The 19019-nt window shown below is 39.2% G+C and overlaps 1 protein-coding gene and 1 long non-coding RNA gene across 2 annotated transcripts; both read left to right on the forward strand.

The window, feature by feature from the left end:
* Positions 6945-9019, forward strand: LOC110265182. Its single transcript, XR_002351522.1, has 3 exons — positions 6945-7329; positions 7966-8076; positions 8785-9019. It is a non-coding gene; the product is annotated as an uncharacterized LOC110265182 (long non-coding RNA).
* On the forward strand, positions 17092-18552 carry LOC107607224. The gene is made up of 2 exons (XM_016309198.1): positions 17092-17932; positions 18014-18552. The coding sequence occupies exons 1-2, from the start codon at positions 17092-17094 to the stop codon at positions 18550-18552; spliced, it is 1380 nt and encodes a 459-aa protein (XP_016164684.1).

Consider the following 19019-nt stretch of genomic DNA (forward strand, 5'->3'; position numbering starts at 1 on the left):
TAGAGAGCAAGATTAGGAGAGAATCAACCCTTAAACACTTGAGCGATTAGCGCGGATACACTTCCGGTGAGGGTTTGATGCTCAATTCCTTGTTCCCGGCTTTCATGAGCTTTCTTCTTGCAAGTCTATTTGTACTTCATTTTGAGATTTGAATTAGTGGAATCCAGTTCATATTTACTCTTGGAAGATTGATTTACTTTTAACCAAGTAGGTAGAAGAATTTAGCATGTAGTTACATTCATATAGATATGTTGCATTACATAAGTCTTACCATTTTCCCTTCACTCTTTTGGTTCCCTTGAGCTTAGCATGAGGACATGCTAACGTTTAAGTGTGGGGAGATTTGTTGAGCCACTACTTTATGACTTATTTTGGATCGAATCGAGTGGATTTTATCAACTTTACTCACACTTATCCATGTAAATTTCATGTTTTTGAGATTCCTTCCTAATTTTGTGCTATGATTGAAAAACATGCTTCCTAGGCCTTAAAATTACTTATTTTTAATTCTCTTTTATAACCATTCGATGCCGTGATGTGTTTGTTAAGTGATTCTAGGGTTTATAAGGCAGGAATGGCATGGAGGATGAAGAGGAAGCATGCAAAAGTGAAAGGAACACAAGAATTTAATGATTTGAGAAGTTGGAACCGACGCATGTGCATGGATGAAGCATACATGTGATCATGCCATTTTACAAGCGACGCGTATACGTAACTGAAGCGTGTGCGTGACCAGGAGTAATGTCCACCTTTGATGAAATGGTAATATGGTTAGAAAATGTGAATGAGGATTGTTTATAATGTGACACATTTGATGTTCAGGTTGAGAATGATGAAATGTGAAGGAAAAATTAGTAAGAGTGGTGCAATATATTATAAAAGATAGATTTCAATGAAAGATGGAGTTTGGAATGGTTTTATTTGGTTTTGGTTGGTTTGAGTTATGAAAATTGGGAAATTGTAATTTGTGAACTTTTGGTAAAAAGGAAAGTTTGGTGAACTTTGTCTGATTATAACTTACGCCTCAGTTTTCAAAATTTGTTGAAATTTATTTAGAAGTAAAATTCATTGAAAACTTTTCAAATTGATATAAAGTTTGTAAAATTTAGATTTTTGTAGAGGGAGTTATGATCATTCAAAGTTTGGTGTTAAAATCTGAAATTCTGCAAAGTTGCAGAATTTTTTTATTTCTGGTATGTGCGCACGTACAGCCTTGTGTGCATGCACACCCCTGCAAAATTTTAGACCTGTGCGCACGTACAGACCTGTGCGTACACACACGCAGGGGAAGGCTTCCTGTTTTGAGCACTAGCACAGCTTGTGCGCGCACATAGCCAATGAGGATTTACAACTTGTGCACACGCATACGTTGGGAAGGGCAGTCTGTTGAGGGCGCTAGCATAGCTTGTGCAAGCGACAACATTATTAAAGTTTGTACCTGTGCATACGCACACCTCTATGTGTACGCACACCATTTAAAACTTCTCCTGGGCGTGCGCACGCACACACTTGTGCGTACGCACATGTCCTGTTTCTCAAATTTAAACTTTGTTATCAACTATTTCACCTTCCCAACAAGATTGTAAGCTTCCATGACACGATTTTAAGACTCTTGGGCTTAATTTTGGGCATTAAGACATGGGAAAGAACTTACGAGATTTAGTTGATATTATTTTAAAAAATTAGAAAACGGAGGCTTAGGTTTCTGGTGTACTGAGGACGGGTTTGATGGTATGTGAAAGTAGATTGGAATATGAAATGAGAACTGATGAACTACTGAGTTTGGAATAGAAATGTGAATTGACAGTAGTTGAGATGAGTAGAGGACTCGGAATGGAAATGTTGATTTGCCACTGGTTGAGATGAGTTGAGGACTCGAGTGTGCATTGATGAATCATTGATGTATTGAAAATGTTTTTTGAAAACCACTGAAGTACTGTTTTATACTGAGATTATGAGACACTATACACCTGGCAGGGACGGTGGTTAATCCTGCCTGTCGAGGTAGCGGCTACTGAGATTATGGTACGCTATGCGCCTGGCAGGGACGATGGTTAATCCTGACTGCCGAGGTAGCAGTGGCGGCATAAAGACAGTGGGTAATCCCGCTTACATTGAGATGTGAGGTCTTTGGCAAGAGTGTCCCGCTCGCATCCCTTTGGATGGTGATCCGAACACCATATCTCAGGGTTCCTAATGATGATTCCGATGGGTGACATCTCCATGGAGATGTGTCGGGTTGGCAATTGAACCGACAATGTGATATCACAGCCAGTAGGACAGGCGTTCATCATGTGTATTTTCTATCTGTTTGTTTGCTTTGCCGACTTGTAATTGTATGCCTACTTGAATAACATGCCTATTTGCTTACTTGAACTACTTGCCTTATATGCTTCTACCTGTGTTTTACTTGCATTGAAATTACTTGTGCTTTCTGCTAGGATTGAGGAGGTTCGGAAGGCAGTGGCGATGGGATCGCATGGAGGATAGGTTGGTGAAGGCTGTGGGATAGCGAAGACTGTTAGATGATGCGTGAGCATCTTCTCTATCTTCTTCTAGTAAATTTGCATTCAAATTGTTGAGTTTAATCAAGATTTAAACATTTTTTAGCCACTATGGATGCTACTTTGAGTTTTTTGCATTTCCGTTTATTTCAGGTAGCATTCGAATGGATTTGACGGAGTTTTATAGCAAAAAAGGGAGAAAGCGAATGATGCTGTCAATCCTGACCTCCTTGCACTCAACGATGTATAATTGTACAAACTTCTTCTCCAGAAAACCCTGCCCACTCCGCGTTGAACTTGGCCGGGGCCAAGTTCAGTGTGAACTTGAAAGCTTCCGGGGGAAACCATGCGTTACATCCCACACTGAACTTGGAAAAACCCAAGTTCAGCATGGACTCAAACCTATGCGCACAAGACTCCACTGTATCATCCACGCTGAACTTGGGAAAAGCCAAGTTCAGCGTGGACCTCAACATCTCCAGTGGTCCCCATTCATTCCAACAAAGGCTACACACAGAATTTAATTTATTTTTGATTAAACTTTTATTATTTTTTTAATTAGAAAAAGATATTATTTAGTTTTTAGGAAATATATTTTACATTAATTAGGATTAGATATAAAAAAGAAAAGAATCAGCCCTTCGAGCTTCTTCTCTTCTCTTACCTCATTCCGCAATTCATAGTTTACCTGAATCCTAGTTTTACTCTCTGAACCATGAGCAACTAAACCTCCATTATTAAGGTTAGGAGCTCTATCTATTGTATGGATTGATACTATTATTTTTCTATTTTAATTCATGTATTGATTTCTATTTCAAGAATTGTTTTCGTTCTTTATCTCATGAATTTGGGTGGAACGGAAGTATGACCCTTGTTCTAATTGAGTTCTTGTATTATTTGGAAAAGCTCTTTACTTGAACAACAGCTTGAAAATAATTTTTCCTAAACTTCTAATTATCTGCACTTAACGGGATACGTGACATATAATCCTTTTATATTTGGGTAATTAGAGTTTCTGTGGCACATAAACTAGAATTGAACTTCATCCTCTAATTGGAACTAAGTGACCAAGGAATTGGCGGTTGATGAAAGTTAGAGTAGACTAAGAAGGTCTAAGGAATTAGGGCTCAGTCATATATAGTTTGCCATGAATTGAATCTTGCATGATTAAAATAGTTAGTAAGAAAAGTCAATCCAAAAAATAGATATCTCTGAAGCCTTAACTGTTTCTCCATATATTATTCTCATTAATTTACTGCTTACTGTTTTAATTTTTGAATTATTGTTTAATGCTTTTGAATACTAAAACACTCTTTTCTGTTTGTCTAACTAAGTAAATTAATCAACCGTTATTGCTTAGTCCATCAATCCTCGTGGGATCGACCCTCACTCACCTGAGGTATTACTTGGTATGACCCGGTGCACTTGCCGGTTAGTTTATGGACTATAAAATCCACACCAAGTTTTTGGCGCCGTTGCCGGGGATTGATTGTGATTGACAACTACTAGTTGTTTGATTACTTAGATTAGGCACTTTAGTTTTAATTTTATTTAAACTTTGCTTTAGTATTTACAAAAAAAATTTAAATAAATATTTAGCACTAATATTTTTCCTTAATTTTTGAAATTAAGTTTGATGTCACCTAGTTAATTTCATTTTAATTTTCTTGTTTATTTTCCCTGTTAATTTTCGAAATTTTTTTGTCTAATTTCAGTTATCATTTTCGAATTTTTTCTGTTTTATTTATTTAGTATTTCTATTTTATTATTTTACACAGGTTACCTCACTGGAAGTTCTCTGCACTCTGACGTAGAGAATCCCATCTTTTCTTGTCTTCTGTCTGTTTATGAGCAGGAACAGGGACAAGGAACCTTTGCTAGACTTTGATCCTGAACCTGAAAGGACTTTTAGGCGACGTTTACAACAAGCAAGTCTTTATAAGGTTGCAGAGTCCAACATGGATCATAATAATCATGCTGCTAATGCCAATGTGGCAAATCCAATTGGGAATGAGGAACCTAGAAGAGTGCTTGGCTCTTACACTGCTCCCAATGCAGATCTTTATGGAAAAAGTATTGTGGTGCCTCCTATAGCTGCAAACAATTTTGAACTGAAGCCTCAGCTTGTCACTCTTGTACAATAAAATTGTCAGTATCATGGACTTCCTCATGAAGGCCCAAATTAATTTATCTCTGATTTTCTGCAGATTTATGATACTGTGAAGACCAATAGAGTGAATCTTGAGGTGTACAAACTCATGCTCTTCCCATTTGCTGTGAGGGATGGAGCAAAACTGTGGTTATATTCTCAACCCAAGGAGAGTCTGGATACTTGGGACAAGGTTGTTACTGGATTTCTGACAAAATTTTTTCCACCTCAAAAGCTTACTAAGCTAAGGGTGGAGGTTCAGACTTTCAGACAGAAAGAGAGTGAGACCCTTTATGAAGCTTGGGAAAGATTCAAGCTCCTGACTAAGCAATGCCCTCCAGACATGTTCTCTAGATGGACTCAGCTGGATATCTTTTATGAGGGCTTATGTGAAATGTCCAAGATGCGCTTGGATAATTCTACAGGTGGTTCTTTGTACATGAAGAAGACACCAGAGGAGACTATTGAGCTTATTGAGTTGGTTGCTAACAACCAATACTTATATTCCTCCAACAGGAATCCTTTGCACTCTGAGACCTCTCAGAAGAGAGGTGTGTTGGAAGTGGAAGATGTTAATGCTCTTCTTGCTCAGAACAAGCTTATGTGTCAACAAATAAGTCTACTTACTCAACAGATGAGTGGAATGCAAGTTTTAGCTGTCAATACTCAGACTGCACCTCAAGAGGTCCCTTATGACATGACAGGTAATTTTGTGCAAAATGATAATTATGATTATGCTCAACCCTCTTCTGAACAGGTCAATTACATGGGAAGTGTTTCTAGAAATTCCAACAATGATCCGTACTCTAAGACGTATAATCAAGGATGGAGAAATCACTCAAATTTTGGGTGGAGAGACCAACCTCAGAGATCTCAGAATTTCAACAATAATTCTCAGGGCAGTTTACAACAAAACAATCACAATAACCGCCAATTTCAGTCTCATCAACAACAACCACCTCAGTAGGCAAATTCTAAATCCTAAGAAGATTCTAATTGGGAGATGACACTACAAGAAAAAAGGCCTGTCGGCACCCTTTTTTCTTGCGACGCTTTTAAAGCGTGCCGAAAAGTGGTCTATGGGCACGCTTTTACGAGGGTGGCCATTGATTTGTGATTTGGCCACGCTTTTTTTGCCACGCTTGAAAAGCGTGGCCATAGAGAAAAATTGGCACGCTTTTTCAAGGATGGCCACTTATTTGAAATTTGGCCACGCTTTCTTACTGCCACGCTTGAAAAGCGTACCCATAGAGAGAAATCGGCACGCTTTTACGAGAGTGGCTACTGATTTGATATTTGGCCACGCTTTTTTTGTTACGCTTGAAAAGCGTGGCCGTAAAAAGAAACCGGGACACTTAAAAAGCGTGGCTATACCTTGTGTATTTTGGCACCATAAAAAAACGTACCGATAGAGTTTCCTCCCCTAAAATTTAGTTTCCCACCTATTTTTCCCACACTTAACCCTTTTTTTTTAAGTTATCAAATTTTACCCAACAACACACACTTATAACTTACACACTAACTAAAACAATGAAACCCTAAAAATTCAGCGTTCATCTTCTTCTCGCTCGAGCCCTCTCGATCCCTAAAAGCTAAGGCGCCGTTAGCTTCATCTTCGCGATAGAACCCAGCCCTGGTCGTGGTGCTGCTCGCCCAGCCCTGGTCGTGGTGCTCCTCGCCTCTCTCTGTCGCGGTTCTGCTCAGCCTCATCTTCTCGAACCCAGCCCGGGTCGTGGTGCTCCTCGCCTCTCTCTCTGTCGCGGTTCTACTCAGCCTCATCTTCTCGAACCCAGCCATGGTCGTGGTGCTACTCACCTCTCTCTGTGTGAGGTGCGGCCACCGCAGCTTTCACCTCCAGAAGAGTCGCTGCTCCGCCTGCGCTTCCCCCACTGCATGCAAGATGAAATGTAAACCCTAATTTCTTCCATTTTCATTCACGATTTCTGATTCTACGCATTTTAGTTTTATATCTTATATTCAGTAAGGTTCATTATATTTCATGATTGTCACAAACTTGCAAAAGAAAAAAACCCCAACCCTCTCTGTGTGTATGCTACTTATGTTTCTGTATGTGTAGTTTATGAAGTGCATCATTTATGTGTGTGAATTTGTGTGATGAAATAACAATAAGTTGTACCTTACACAATCTTTGATTTGCATTTCCTTTTAACCTATAAGTGCCGTTGACTAGTTAAAACTTAAAAGTATTTTCCTATGGTACTTTCCCTGCTTTGGTGTTAGGCAAGAGCTGACAGCAATTTTTTTTAAGAAAAAGGTATGTTAATTTAAGGTTAATAGTTAAAAACTTAAACCAGTCCTTGAAAGATTAAGCATGTCTCAATTTAGTCTTCAATAGACCAAATATATCAAATCGTTGTTTTCGGGAAAATACATTTACAAATCAGATTGAGGATTGTAAAAAGCTCTGTGGCTAATTTGGTTTATTGATGTTGTGATACATCATGCATTTGGTTCATTTCTGTAAATTTTTGGTTTAGGGAAGCAAGCAAACTAGAATGGATCCATATTAGTTTATTGATGTTCACTGCCAATTTGTACAGGTATAAAATTATTGGTTCGTATACTGGTGTTAACATTTGTAGTTGGACCAAGTCACAGCTTTGAGGATGGTGTGGTTGCTACAAGCATTCATTCTATGGTAAAATGCAAGACATGGTAATCAGCTGTCTTACCTCGTATACGGTATTAGATTAAGTTAGACTAGGCAACTTCTTTTCTTGCATAAATGATAACAAAAGAAATGTGCTTATTGTATGTTTATTTGCCAGATTCTAGAATCCATCATCGGTTAGCATTCGTTAAGAGCTCATGTCTCACACTTTAGTTGAATTCACTTAACAGGAACAAGATTTTATTGTTAGCATTTTCCATTTTAAATTAACTTTTTAATTAACTAAATTTCTTGATGAAATTTAAAGGCGAAAATAATTTACAAAATTCTATAAGAAACCTAAATTGTTTATTTTGGGAATCTCCTTATATCACAACAATAAAGTTTAATTATTCCATGGATTCCAATAATTTTAAAATTGAAGGAAGTGCAAATTTTAATTTTGAAAATTTGGCATTCATTATATAGCTTGCACTTTTTTAGAATTGAAGGTGAGAAAGAGAGTATCTTTTTAAGTATTATTCTTTTTCTTAGAAGTTTTTTTTCTTTTCTTTATCGTGCTTGCATAATAAATATCATTTGTTTGCTTGAACTGAATCTTGGGTTTGTTTGCTTGCTATAAGTTTTATTCCTGAACTAAATCTTATTAGTATTTATTTAAGTCTATTTTTTTATTCTAGGCTTTTAATATTTGTCTTTTTGCTGCTGTTGCCGCTGCCACCTCTCTTGGTTTGCTTCTGCTGCGGTATTGCTGTTGCTGTTAGGGCACAAATTTAGTTTCTGGGTGCTAGGTGACTATCTTTATTTTAGTTTAATTTTAAAAACTCCCACAGCTTCTATAGAGGCAACTAAGCTAATGAATGTTATGTTGTTATTACTTATTTGTTCTGTAATAGAACCTCTAAAATAAAATCACAAGTGGAATTTGTTTTACTATAATTTGTTCTTGTAGTGTACTGTTGACTGAATATATACTGCTGATTGCTTAACTATAATTTTTTCTATGCTTTATCTTCTCATCTATTTATTGGCCTTGGCAAGTTTCCTGCCTCATTCTACTTTTAGGCTTAATATGTACTGGTGATTGCTTAATTTGCTGCTTTGTCATGAGTTTTTCTTTCAATTTTCATAGATAAATAGAAAGAAATAAGTATATGTGTTTAATTCAATTATTGCAGGAGCTGACCTTTTATTTTTCTTAGTTTCTACAAAAATAAAGTATATGTTGAATTAGGATAGGTATGTGATAGTGCTAGATAAAAAAGTACCAAGGGGAGCATATGGTTGTGACCTTGTATAGGGACTATTTCTTTTGTTTTTGATTTGTGTTGAATTAGGATAGGTATGTGATGGCTGAATATGCATTATTGCAGGGCCTAATTAAAGTGGCCTTGCCATTTTCATATTTAATCAATTTGGATTTGGAATTGGATTTGTTGGCCTTAATTAAAGTAGCCTTTATAACATGCACTAACTTCAGATTATTTAAAATTCTGCAGGGCAGTGCTAAAAATAATGGAGCTCATAATGGATGAACACACTACTTATGAAATTTGATATTTTGTAACCAAGGATAAGGAAATAGATATGTGACACTTTGAATTGTAATTTTTATTTTCTTTTTATGACTTTGATTTTTGGTACTTTGTGATCAAAGTCTACTTTTGTGGTGACAAGCTTATATATAAGGCCTTTTTTTTATGGGGAAGTTTATATATATGTTTGATTGGTTGATATGGAAAATGTAAAATTGGTCTTTGATTTTAAAATTATATATGAATTTTGCATAAAATAAATGAAAAAAAAATTTCTGACCGAATTTATGGCCACGCTTTTTAAGCGTGGCTATATCTTACTATTGGCTTCAACATGCACGCTTAAGAAATGTGGCCATAACCTGGAAATTGGCACGCTTTAAAAGTGACCCATATTCTACCCTATGGGCACGCTTCAAAAGCGTACCGATATGTGAACTTTCTGGTACGCTTTAGAAGCGTGGCGATATGTAATTAGTTCTAAGGTTATTGTTTATACTGATCATGCTGCTTTGAATTACCTTCTAACCAAACAGGACTCTAAACCAACATTAATCAGATAGGTGTTGCTCCTCCAGGAGTTTGACATTGAGATAAAGGACAGGAAAGGGTCAAAAAATCAAGTAGCTGACCATCTTTCCATAATAGAGCCTGAACAAGGAGTGCAACCACCCACAGCTATGACTGAGACATTTCCGGATTAGCAATTATTCCTCATTCAGCAGGCTCCATGTTTTGAAGACATTGCAAATTACAAGGCCATGAATTTTATTCCAAAGGAGTACAGTAGGCAACAAGTAAAGAAGCTATTGACTGATGCAAAGTACTACATTTGGGAGGAACCGTACCTTTTTAAAAGGTGTTCAGATGGTATAATCCAGATATGTGTCCCGGATGAGGAAAAATAGCAGATTCTTTGGCACTGTCATGGTTCTGATTATGGAGGACACTTTGGTGGTGAAAGGACACCTATAAAGGTCCTTCAGAGCGAGTTTTACTGGCCGACTCTCTTCAAGGACTCAAGAGAATTTGTGAAGCACTGTGACAGAAGTGAAAAAGTCACGAACCTCCCTGCCAACCATGAGATGCCACAGTAGGGGATTCTTGAGGTTGAGTTGTTTGATGTATGGGGTATTGATTTCATGGGACCTTTTCAACCCTCACATTCAAACAACTATATTCTAGTGGCAGTTGATTATGTGTCCAAGTGGGTGGAAGCCGTGGTTCTACCCACCAATGATGCCAAGGTGGTGATGAGCTTTCTTCAGAGATATATTTTTAGCTGGTTTGGTGTCCCAAGGACACTCATTAGTGATGGTGGAAGTCACTTCTGTAATAAATAGCTGGACTCACTTCTGTAGAGATATGGAATTTGTCATATAGTGGCAACCCCCTATCACCCTCAGACTAGTGGACAGGTTGAAGTTTCCAACAGGGAACTCAAGCGGATTCTAGAAAAGACCGCCAATGTTTCAAGAAAGGACTGGTCTAGGAAGCTTGATGATGCTCTCTGGGCATACCGGACAGCTTATAAGACTCCTATTGGCATGTCCCCTTATCAGTTGGTCTATGGCAAAGCCTGTCACTTACCAGTTCAGCTGGAGCATAAAGCTTACTAGGCAATCAGGTATCTGAATCTTGATTCAGAATCTCCAGGAATTAAGAGAATGCTTCAGTTGAATGAGCTTGATGAATTCAGATATTCAGCCTATGATAATGCCAAGCTCTATAAGGAGAAAACCAAGTTATTTCATGACAAGAGGATTGCCATCAGAGTTTTTGAGCCAGAACAGAGAGTGCTTCTGTATAATTCAAGGCTCAAACTCTTTCCTGGGAAGCTAAAATCTCGGTGGTCAGGACCATTTGTGGTTATCAGAGCTTCACCATATGGTCATGTGGAAATACAGGAAGAGAATTTTGACAGGAAATTTACAGTGAATGGCCAGAGGTTAAAGCACTATCTTGGAGGCACGATTGATCGCCAAAGGTCCGCTCATCTGCTGAATTAGCAGAACTGACCATCAAGCTAGTGACGTTAAAGAAGCACTTGTCGGGAGGTAACCCGATGATTTCATATCCTTGGTTATTTTTCCATTGAATTGATTATATTATTTGTTTGATTTTTATTGAGTTTTTACCATTTTTCTTTGTTTTACTTGTGTTTTGATCATGCAGAATTTTTAAAATAGGAACCGGACACTTAGAAAAAATTTTGGAACACTCTGGAGAAGGTTGAGTCTGCCAATTCCACGCTGAACTTGGGATTTTCCAAGTTCAGCGTGGCACGTGCGTGAAATTTGGAAAGGTGTCTCTGCCAGTTCCACGCTGAACTTGGGATTTTCCAAGTTACAGCGTGGTTAGAAGCATGCAGAGAGGGATTTCTTACTGCCAAGTCCACGCTAAACTTGGAAAATTCCAAGTTCAGCATGGAGAACGACGCAACTAACGTGAATCAGGGCCAGACTCCACGCTGAACTTGGAATTTCCCAAGTTCAGCGTGGATGCATGCGTACAAGTGAGAGTTGCCACTGCCATTCCCACGTTGAACTTGGCCTTCTCCAAGTTCAGCGTGGGAATATCACAAAAAAAAAAGAATATATAAAAAAAAAAAGAAAAAAGGCGCAAGGCCCACGCTGAACTTGGGCTAGTGGAAAAGCTTTCGGGAGATGCAGCGCTGAACGTGCCTATCTTTCAAGTTTAGCGTGAATCACGCTATTTTGGCATACAAGCACAAGAATCCCACGCCAAATCATGCTCAAATCCCACCAAAATCCATCAGATCAATTACCAACACTCCTTGATTCCCTCTCTTTCTCGTGATCCCCTGCGATCTGCAACCACAGCCCCTTTACCATCCTGTCTTTCACAAACCTTCCCCTTCCCCATATATTCCCCCATCATCCCAATACACTACAACCCTCTTCCCAACTTTGACCACACTTATTCCTTCTCAGCCATACCCCTCCAACATTAACCCGTGACCAACTCCACCTCACCTTTCCAAAATATTCCTTGTCCCCTTGACCACACATACAGTTACAAGACCCAACCCTTCCCAACATAACACCTCCTGCACCATTGCCTATCTGTGATTCCCACTAACCCCATACCCCTGCCTATATAAAGCCTCCTACTTCTCACCTCAAACCACAATCCACCACACTCCATTCCCTCTCTCTGAACTTCGAAGCCACTAACCCCCAATTCTCCGTAACAAAACCAACGCCCTTTCCCTTTTATTCTTCTCTCCTGACAGCCACTCTCAACCATTCCCAACTAACCACAACCCTTCACCATGCCCCTGTCCTGCCCCCCTCTTCTCCTTTATTGATCTTTTTACTTTTGTTTCTTTCAATTCAAAAAAAAAAAAAAAGCAAGGTGCTTTAAATCTAAGTTACATGAAGAATATTTTTTTGATATCACTGGCAAGAGGCCGGTTCTACCGAAAGTATAGTTTAAGCTCCAACCGGATGAACTTCCGAAAATTACTCGTGAGATTCGGAGAAGAGGATGAGAAGTTCTATGCAATCCACAACCACAGGCGGGACAGTTGATGGTTCAAGAATTCTATGGGAATATGTGGATTACCTACAAGGATGTGTTTGACATAAATGAAAGGGACCACAAAACTTTTGTAACGGGAAAAACCATTGACTTCAGCCCAGAGACCATCAGACAGACCCTCCAGATACCAGAGACCGAATAATCACTTCATTCCTATAAAGAGAGGATGTACAGAGATCAGCGGCTGGGACAAGTAATCGCCAACATTTGCATTCCAGGTGCGCAGTGGAAAACCACTCAGAAGGGAAATCCGGCCATATCAGAGTAGGTGATTTGACGCCTTTGGCTAGAGGATGGCACCATTTCATTCGCTGGTCCATCATGCCCACGAGCAACCAGTCCGAGTGTACTGCGGATCAAGCAGTCATGATCCACTGTATTTTGTTGGAAAAGCCAGTAGAGGTGGCAAACGTTATTGCTGATCAATTTTACCACATCGTCACCAACACCAAGGACAATGCTAGATTGGGCTTCCCACATCTCATCTTCCGCCTCTGTGATGCTGATAGAGTGCAGATAGAGAATGACTTCCTATCCCAACCGAGAAGCCCATCACAAAGAAACAGCTGGAACAGAAAAGGGAACATTGGAGGCACCCCATAGAATAGGCTAAGGAAGGAGATGAAGAAGAGCTGCCTCAGGGACAAGATCAGCCACCACAAGAGTATTGGCAGCAGCTTACATCCTCCATGGAGCAGATGAGGGTCACCAATGACAACCACTGGCAGCAGTACATGGCGTCTATTGATGTGATGAGAGCCATAGAGAGTAGCCGATGGGAGCATCTTTGTACATCCCTTGATGAGATTAGAGCGGATCAGCGCTCTCAGCGACAGAAGATTCAGCAGCTGAGGCAGGATTATAGCCGTCTGAGAGGACCTTACGGAGCTCAGCCCGAGGAGAGAGATCCCCATCAGGGAGATTGAGGTGGCTCAATTCCTTTTCATCCTCATTATCATTTTACTGTTATTTTTATGATTAGGTTTCTATTTTCTATTTATTTTGTTATTGCATGATCAGTGGTTATTTCAATTCCTAGGTCTAGTTAACTTATTGCCTATTTCATTATTTTATTTTCCTTTTCTGCTAAAGAAAAAAAAATGTCTCATGTATTGCTCACTGAGCTTGAAAATCAAAAGAAAAGAAACAAGTGATGTAATGCATGAAAAGAGTGAGTTTATATCTAAGATTAATCATATCTACTTAAATGTGGTGGTGTTATTTGTAATTCTGAATGAATGACATGAACAGAGCATATTTGAATTTGAATCAAAGGATGTTGATGTGTGAGGAACAGGGATTTAGAAAATTGTTATGACTTCTCTGAAATAAACAAAAATTTAATCCTTGAAGCAAAAGAGACAGCAAAATAAACATAAAAGCAAGGTCCAAGGCTCTGAGCATCAATGACTAGGGAGTCTGTAATAATCAAAAGCTCAAAGAGTTGTTTTCCTAGTCACATGCTTGTGGTATTCTTCTTCCAAGTAACCTTTGAGAAAGAATATTTAGAGTCGTGACCAAATGAATTCAGCTGAGTATGCCAAAGGCTTTGAGCACCACTGTCTGGGAGACACTGAAAGAGCAACCAAAACTTAGAAAGAGTTCCCCAGTCAAGTTCTTGTGGTGTTTCTGTGTCAAGTAAAGTTTGAGACAAAACATTTAAAGTCACGGCTAGGCTCAAGGTGCAAAGCACCAAAGAAAAGATAACTAAAGTAAATTCTGCTGTGTTCAAGGATTAAACTGGAGTATAAGGATAAGAGAATTCATAATACGATCCGGATTCCAAATTCCGAATGACACTGACATTTCTCTTATTCAAAGGAGAGTGAGATGCCAAAACTATTCAGAGCTACAATGAATAAACCCCATTTTTAAGAATAGGCTTGAGCATGACTAAACTCTCACTTCTCATGCAAATTCACATCTTAATCATGTACTTATTTGGTTGCTTGAGGACAAGCAACAATTCAAGTTTGGTGTTGTGATGCGTGAGCATCTTCTCTATCTTTTCCTAGTAAAATTGCATTCAAATTGTTGAGTTTAATAAAGATTTAAATATTTTTTAGCCACTATAGATGCTACTTTGAGTTGTGTGCATTTCCGTTTATTTCAGGTAGCACTCAGATGGATTTGACGGAGTTTTGTAGCAAAAAGGGGAGAAAGCAAATGATGCTATCAACCCCGACCTCCTTGCACTCCACCAGAAATAACTTGAGCTACAGAGGTTCAATTGACGTGGTTCAATTTGCACACTTCTTCTCCAGAAAACCCTGCCCACTCCACGTTGAACTTGGCCCCTGCCAAGTTCAGCGTGAACTTGAAAGTTTCCGGGGGAAACCACGCGTTACATCCCATGCTGAACTTGGGAAAAGCCAAGTTCAGTGTGGACTCAAACCTATGCGCACAAGACTCCACTGTATCATCCACGCTAAACTTGGGAAAAGCCAAGTTCAGCGTGGACCTCAACATCTAATTCACTCCAACAAAGGCTACACGCAAAATTTAATTTATTTTTTATTAAACTTTTATTATTATTTTTAATTAGAAAAAGATATTATTTAGATTTTAGGAAATATATTTTACATTAATTAGGATTAGATATAAAAGGGAAAAGAATCAGCCCTTCGGGCTTCTTCTCATCTCTTACCTCATTCCGCAATTTACAGTTTACCTGAATCCTAGTTTTGCTCTCTGAACCATGAGAAACTAAACCTCCATTGTTAAGGTTAGGAACTCTATCTATTGTATGGATTGATACTATTATTTTTCTATTTTAATTCATGTATTGATTTCTATTTCAAGAATTGTTTTCGTTCTTTATCTTATGAATTTGGGTGGAACGGAGGTATGACCCTTGTTCTAATTGAGTTCTTGTATAACTTGGAAAAGCTCTTTACTTGAACAACGGCTTGAAAACAATTTCTCCTAAACTTTTAATTATCTAGACTTAACGGGATACGTGACATATAATCCTTTTATATTTGGGTAATTAGAGTTTCTGTGGCACATAAACTAGAATTGAACTTCATCCTCTAATTGGAACTAAGAAACCAAGGAATTGGCGGTCGCTGAAAGTTAGAGTGGACTAATAAGGTCTAAGGAATTAGGGCTTAGTCATATATAGTTTGCCATGAATTGAATCTTGCATGATTAAAATAGTTAGTAAGAAAAGTCAATCCGAAAAATAGATATCTCTGAAGCCTTAACTGTTTCTCCATATATTATTCTCATAAATTTACTGCTTGCTGTTTTAATTTCTGAATTATTGTTTAATGCTTTTGAATACCAAAACACTCTTTTTTGTTTGTCTAACTAAGTAAATTAATCAACCGTTGTTGCTTAGTCCATCAATCCTCGTGGGATCGACCCTCACTCACCTGAGGTATTACTTGGTACGACCCGGTGCACTTGCCAGTTAGTTTGTGGACTCTAAATTCTGCACCATTAGATTAGAGAATCCTTTAAGCTAGATTACCCATTTGATACTACTAAGGCTTTAAGTTGTATTGAGGTTTAAATTATGCTTTATTGTCTTAGTATGCTTTAAGATTAATCTTGTGATGGATATGAAGTCTAGGATTGCCTTTGGCATCCCGGGGTCTTATATCCTACATCACTGGGTACTGTTACCATACTGAGAACCTCCGGTTCTCATACCATATTTTTGTTGTTATTTTTCAGATGCAGGTCGCAACCCACCTCGGTGAGTTGCATGGATGGACACAGGAGTGGAAGATCTCTATCTGTTTTGAAGTCTTTTGATCTCTTTTGTTTATTCTCTTGCTTTTGTACTTTGCTTTTGCCTAGAGGCTTGTATTGAGAGAGAAAAACTTGTATAAGTTGTTTTTACTGTCAGGTTTCTGTATGTCTATATATAGCTAGCCAGCTTAAACTCCACGAGCCGTGGCTAGATTCTCATACTATTATATACTTAGCTTTTGTTATATTATATCTGTTTCTTGTGCTTCAAGTTAGAAGCTTCACGAGTATGTTTTGCGCTTTAAATCCTTTTTTTGAGCTATATCCTTCATCGGGCTTCTAGATTTTATTAATTCTTTCTATATATTATATGTATGATCTTAGAACTGTCGTACTCTCTGATTAACCTTTGCTTTACGATGCGAGGTAAAGCTTAGGCTAATTATGGTGTTACATTTAGCGGTATCAGAGTGGTTCGTCCTTGTAAGCCTGAGGAATGGACCGATTGTGCTTTATTGCATACTCTGTGTGTCTTTTCTTTGATGCTATTAGGTTATCTACTTGATATTACATAGCATGCTTGTTTGTGAGTGCCTGTTTGGGATAATTGAAGCACTAGTCTTTTGATATTGAGACTGATCACCTTGATATCGATTGTTTGGTGTAGACAAAAACCCTACTGGCCACTCGCGGACGAGGTCGAGCACGTTCGCGAGAGAGTAGGAATGAGCAACCGGCTGACAACCATGCCGAATTCATGGCGGCCATGGCAAACCTTGTGAATACCATGGAAACTAATGCTGCTGCGACTCTGCAAGCTGTGCAGAGGTTAGGCCAACCGGCCGGAAACGGAAACAGGAATGGCGAAGGAAATGCGAATGAGAATGTTGTGGGAAATAGAGATAACAGGGGGGTGATCCGATGACCTTGGCGACTTTTCTCAAGGTTTATCCACCAATTTTCTGAGGATCAACCAATCCTACAGAAGCGGACAACTAGTTTCAGGCCATGGAGCGTGCCTTACAGGCGCAGCACGTTCCAAATAACCACTATGTGGATTTTGCCGCATATCATCTTGCGGGAGAGGCTCAGCACAGGTGGCAAGAAGAGTGCCGCTTGTTCCAGCTTCAGAATGCTGATGTTCCTTGGGACGTATTCCAAACGACCTTCTACATGAAGTACTTTCTTAAGTCTGCAAGGGAAGCGAAGGATATAGAACTGATGCAGCTAAAGCAAGGTTCCCTGTCTATGGCAGACTACACAAGCAAATTTGAGGAGCTTTGTAGGTTCTATAGGGTGTGTCAAGGTGTCCCGAAGACCTATGAAAGCTGGAAATGTATCAAGTATCAGAGGGGATTGAAGGACAACATCATGACTGCTGTGGCTCCTATAGAGATTCATACTTTATCTGATTTGGTGGACAAGGCGAGGGTGGTTGAGGAGTATGCCAAGACAGTAGCTTCGTCCAAGGATACTCATGGAGGGAACACTAGTAAGGGGCGTGGCAAATATTTTCATCCGAGAGGTCAGAGTTTCAAGAGAGGAGGATATGCGCCTCAAGGGCAAGGAGGTTTCAGAAAGAATGCTCAGAACCAGTTTCATTATGCCAAAGAGAGAGGAAATCAGAGTAAGATTTCTCCAGATTTGACTTGTGTACGTTGTGGGCGTTTTCATCTATATGACTCTTGCAAGATTGGTTTAGGTGGTAACTTCAACTGTGGCTTGCTTGGTCATATTGCGAGGGATTGCACTCGTGGGAAGAACCCAAATGCGGGTCAGAGTCAGCATCAAGGTCGAGTTTTTGCTGTGAATGCCAAGGATGCTTCTAAGGCGGATACTTTGATGAGAGGTATATGTTTAATTGGTGATTAAACCTTAATTGCATTGTATGATACTGGAGCTTCGCAATCGTTTATTTCATTTGCTAAAGTTGAGGAACTAGGTCTGAAAGTGTCAAAGTTATCATTTGAATTGCATGTACACACTCTGCATCAGACGGTGGTGACTAGGTCAGGTTGTAGACAAGTAGGATTTAGGCTTGAGGGTAGAGACTTTGTGCATGATTTGATCTGTTTACCAATGATTAGGTTGGAGATGATTTTGGGGTTTAATTGGTTGTTGAAGAACCGAGTTTTGTTGGATTGCTTTGAGCAGTCAATTCAGTTCATGCCGAAAGAAGAATATGGAGCAGTGATAGCTAAGGGTTATTACCTGAACTCTGTAATGGTGCACTGTAGTGAGGAAGAGTGCCAGGGTTATATCTTGTTGACTGCTAATGCTTTGGGAGATACCCAAAACTTAGATCAGATTCCGGTAGTTAGAGACTTTCAGGAGGTATTCCCGGATGATATCCTTGAGTTCCCACCTCAAAGGGAGATTGAATTTGCGATTGAACTGGTGCCGGGAGTCGGGCCAGTATCGATTGCACCATATCGGATGGCTCCGATAGAGCTGGCAGGACTCAGTTAGAAGAGCTTCTAAACAAGAGGTTCATTCCACCAAGTGTTTCTCCGTGTGGAGCGCCAGTTTTATTGGTAAAGAAGAAGGATGGAGGAATGCGACTGTGTGTGGACTATCGACAGTTGAACAAAGTGACTGCGAAGAACAAGTATCCGCTGCCAAGGATAGATGACTTGATGGATCAATTGCAAGGAGCTGGAGTGATTTCCAAGATCAATTTGAGATCTGGTTACCATCAGATAAGGGTGAAAGAGGATGATATCCCTAAGACTGCGTTTAGGACACGCTATGGATACTGCGAGTTTGCGGTGATGTCCTTTGGGTTAACAAATGCACCTGCTGTGTTCATGGACTACATGAATAGAGTATTTCGTCCCTTTTTGGACAAATTCGTCGTGGTTTTCATAGACAACATCTTAGTTTATTCTTAGACGGCGAAAGAGCATGAGGAACACTTGAGGATTGTGTTTCAAATC

This window comes from Arachis ipaensis, chromosome B07, assembly GCF_000816755.2.
Source record: "Arachis ipaensis cultivar K30076 chromosome B07, Araip1.1, whole genome shotgun sequence".
Taxonomy (NCBI): Eukaryota; Viridiplantae; Streptophyta; class Magnoliopsida; order Fabales; family Fabaceae; genus Arachis; species Arachis ipaensis.

Coding starts and splice junctions, on each gene's coding strand:
- LOC107607224 (XM_016309198.1), top strand. CDS start 17,092: ATGGAGCGTGCCTTACAGGCGCAGCACGTTCCAAATAACCACTATGTG. Junction 17,933..18,013: donor GGCGGATACTTTGATGAGAG/GTATATGTTTAA, acceptor CATTTGCTAAAG/TTGAGGAACTAGGTCTGAAA.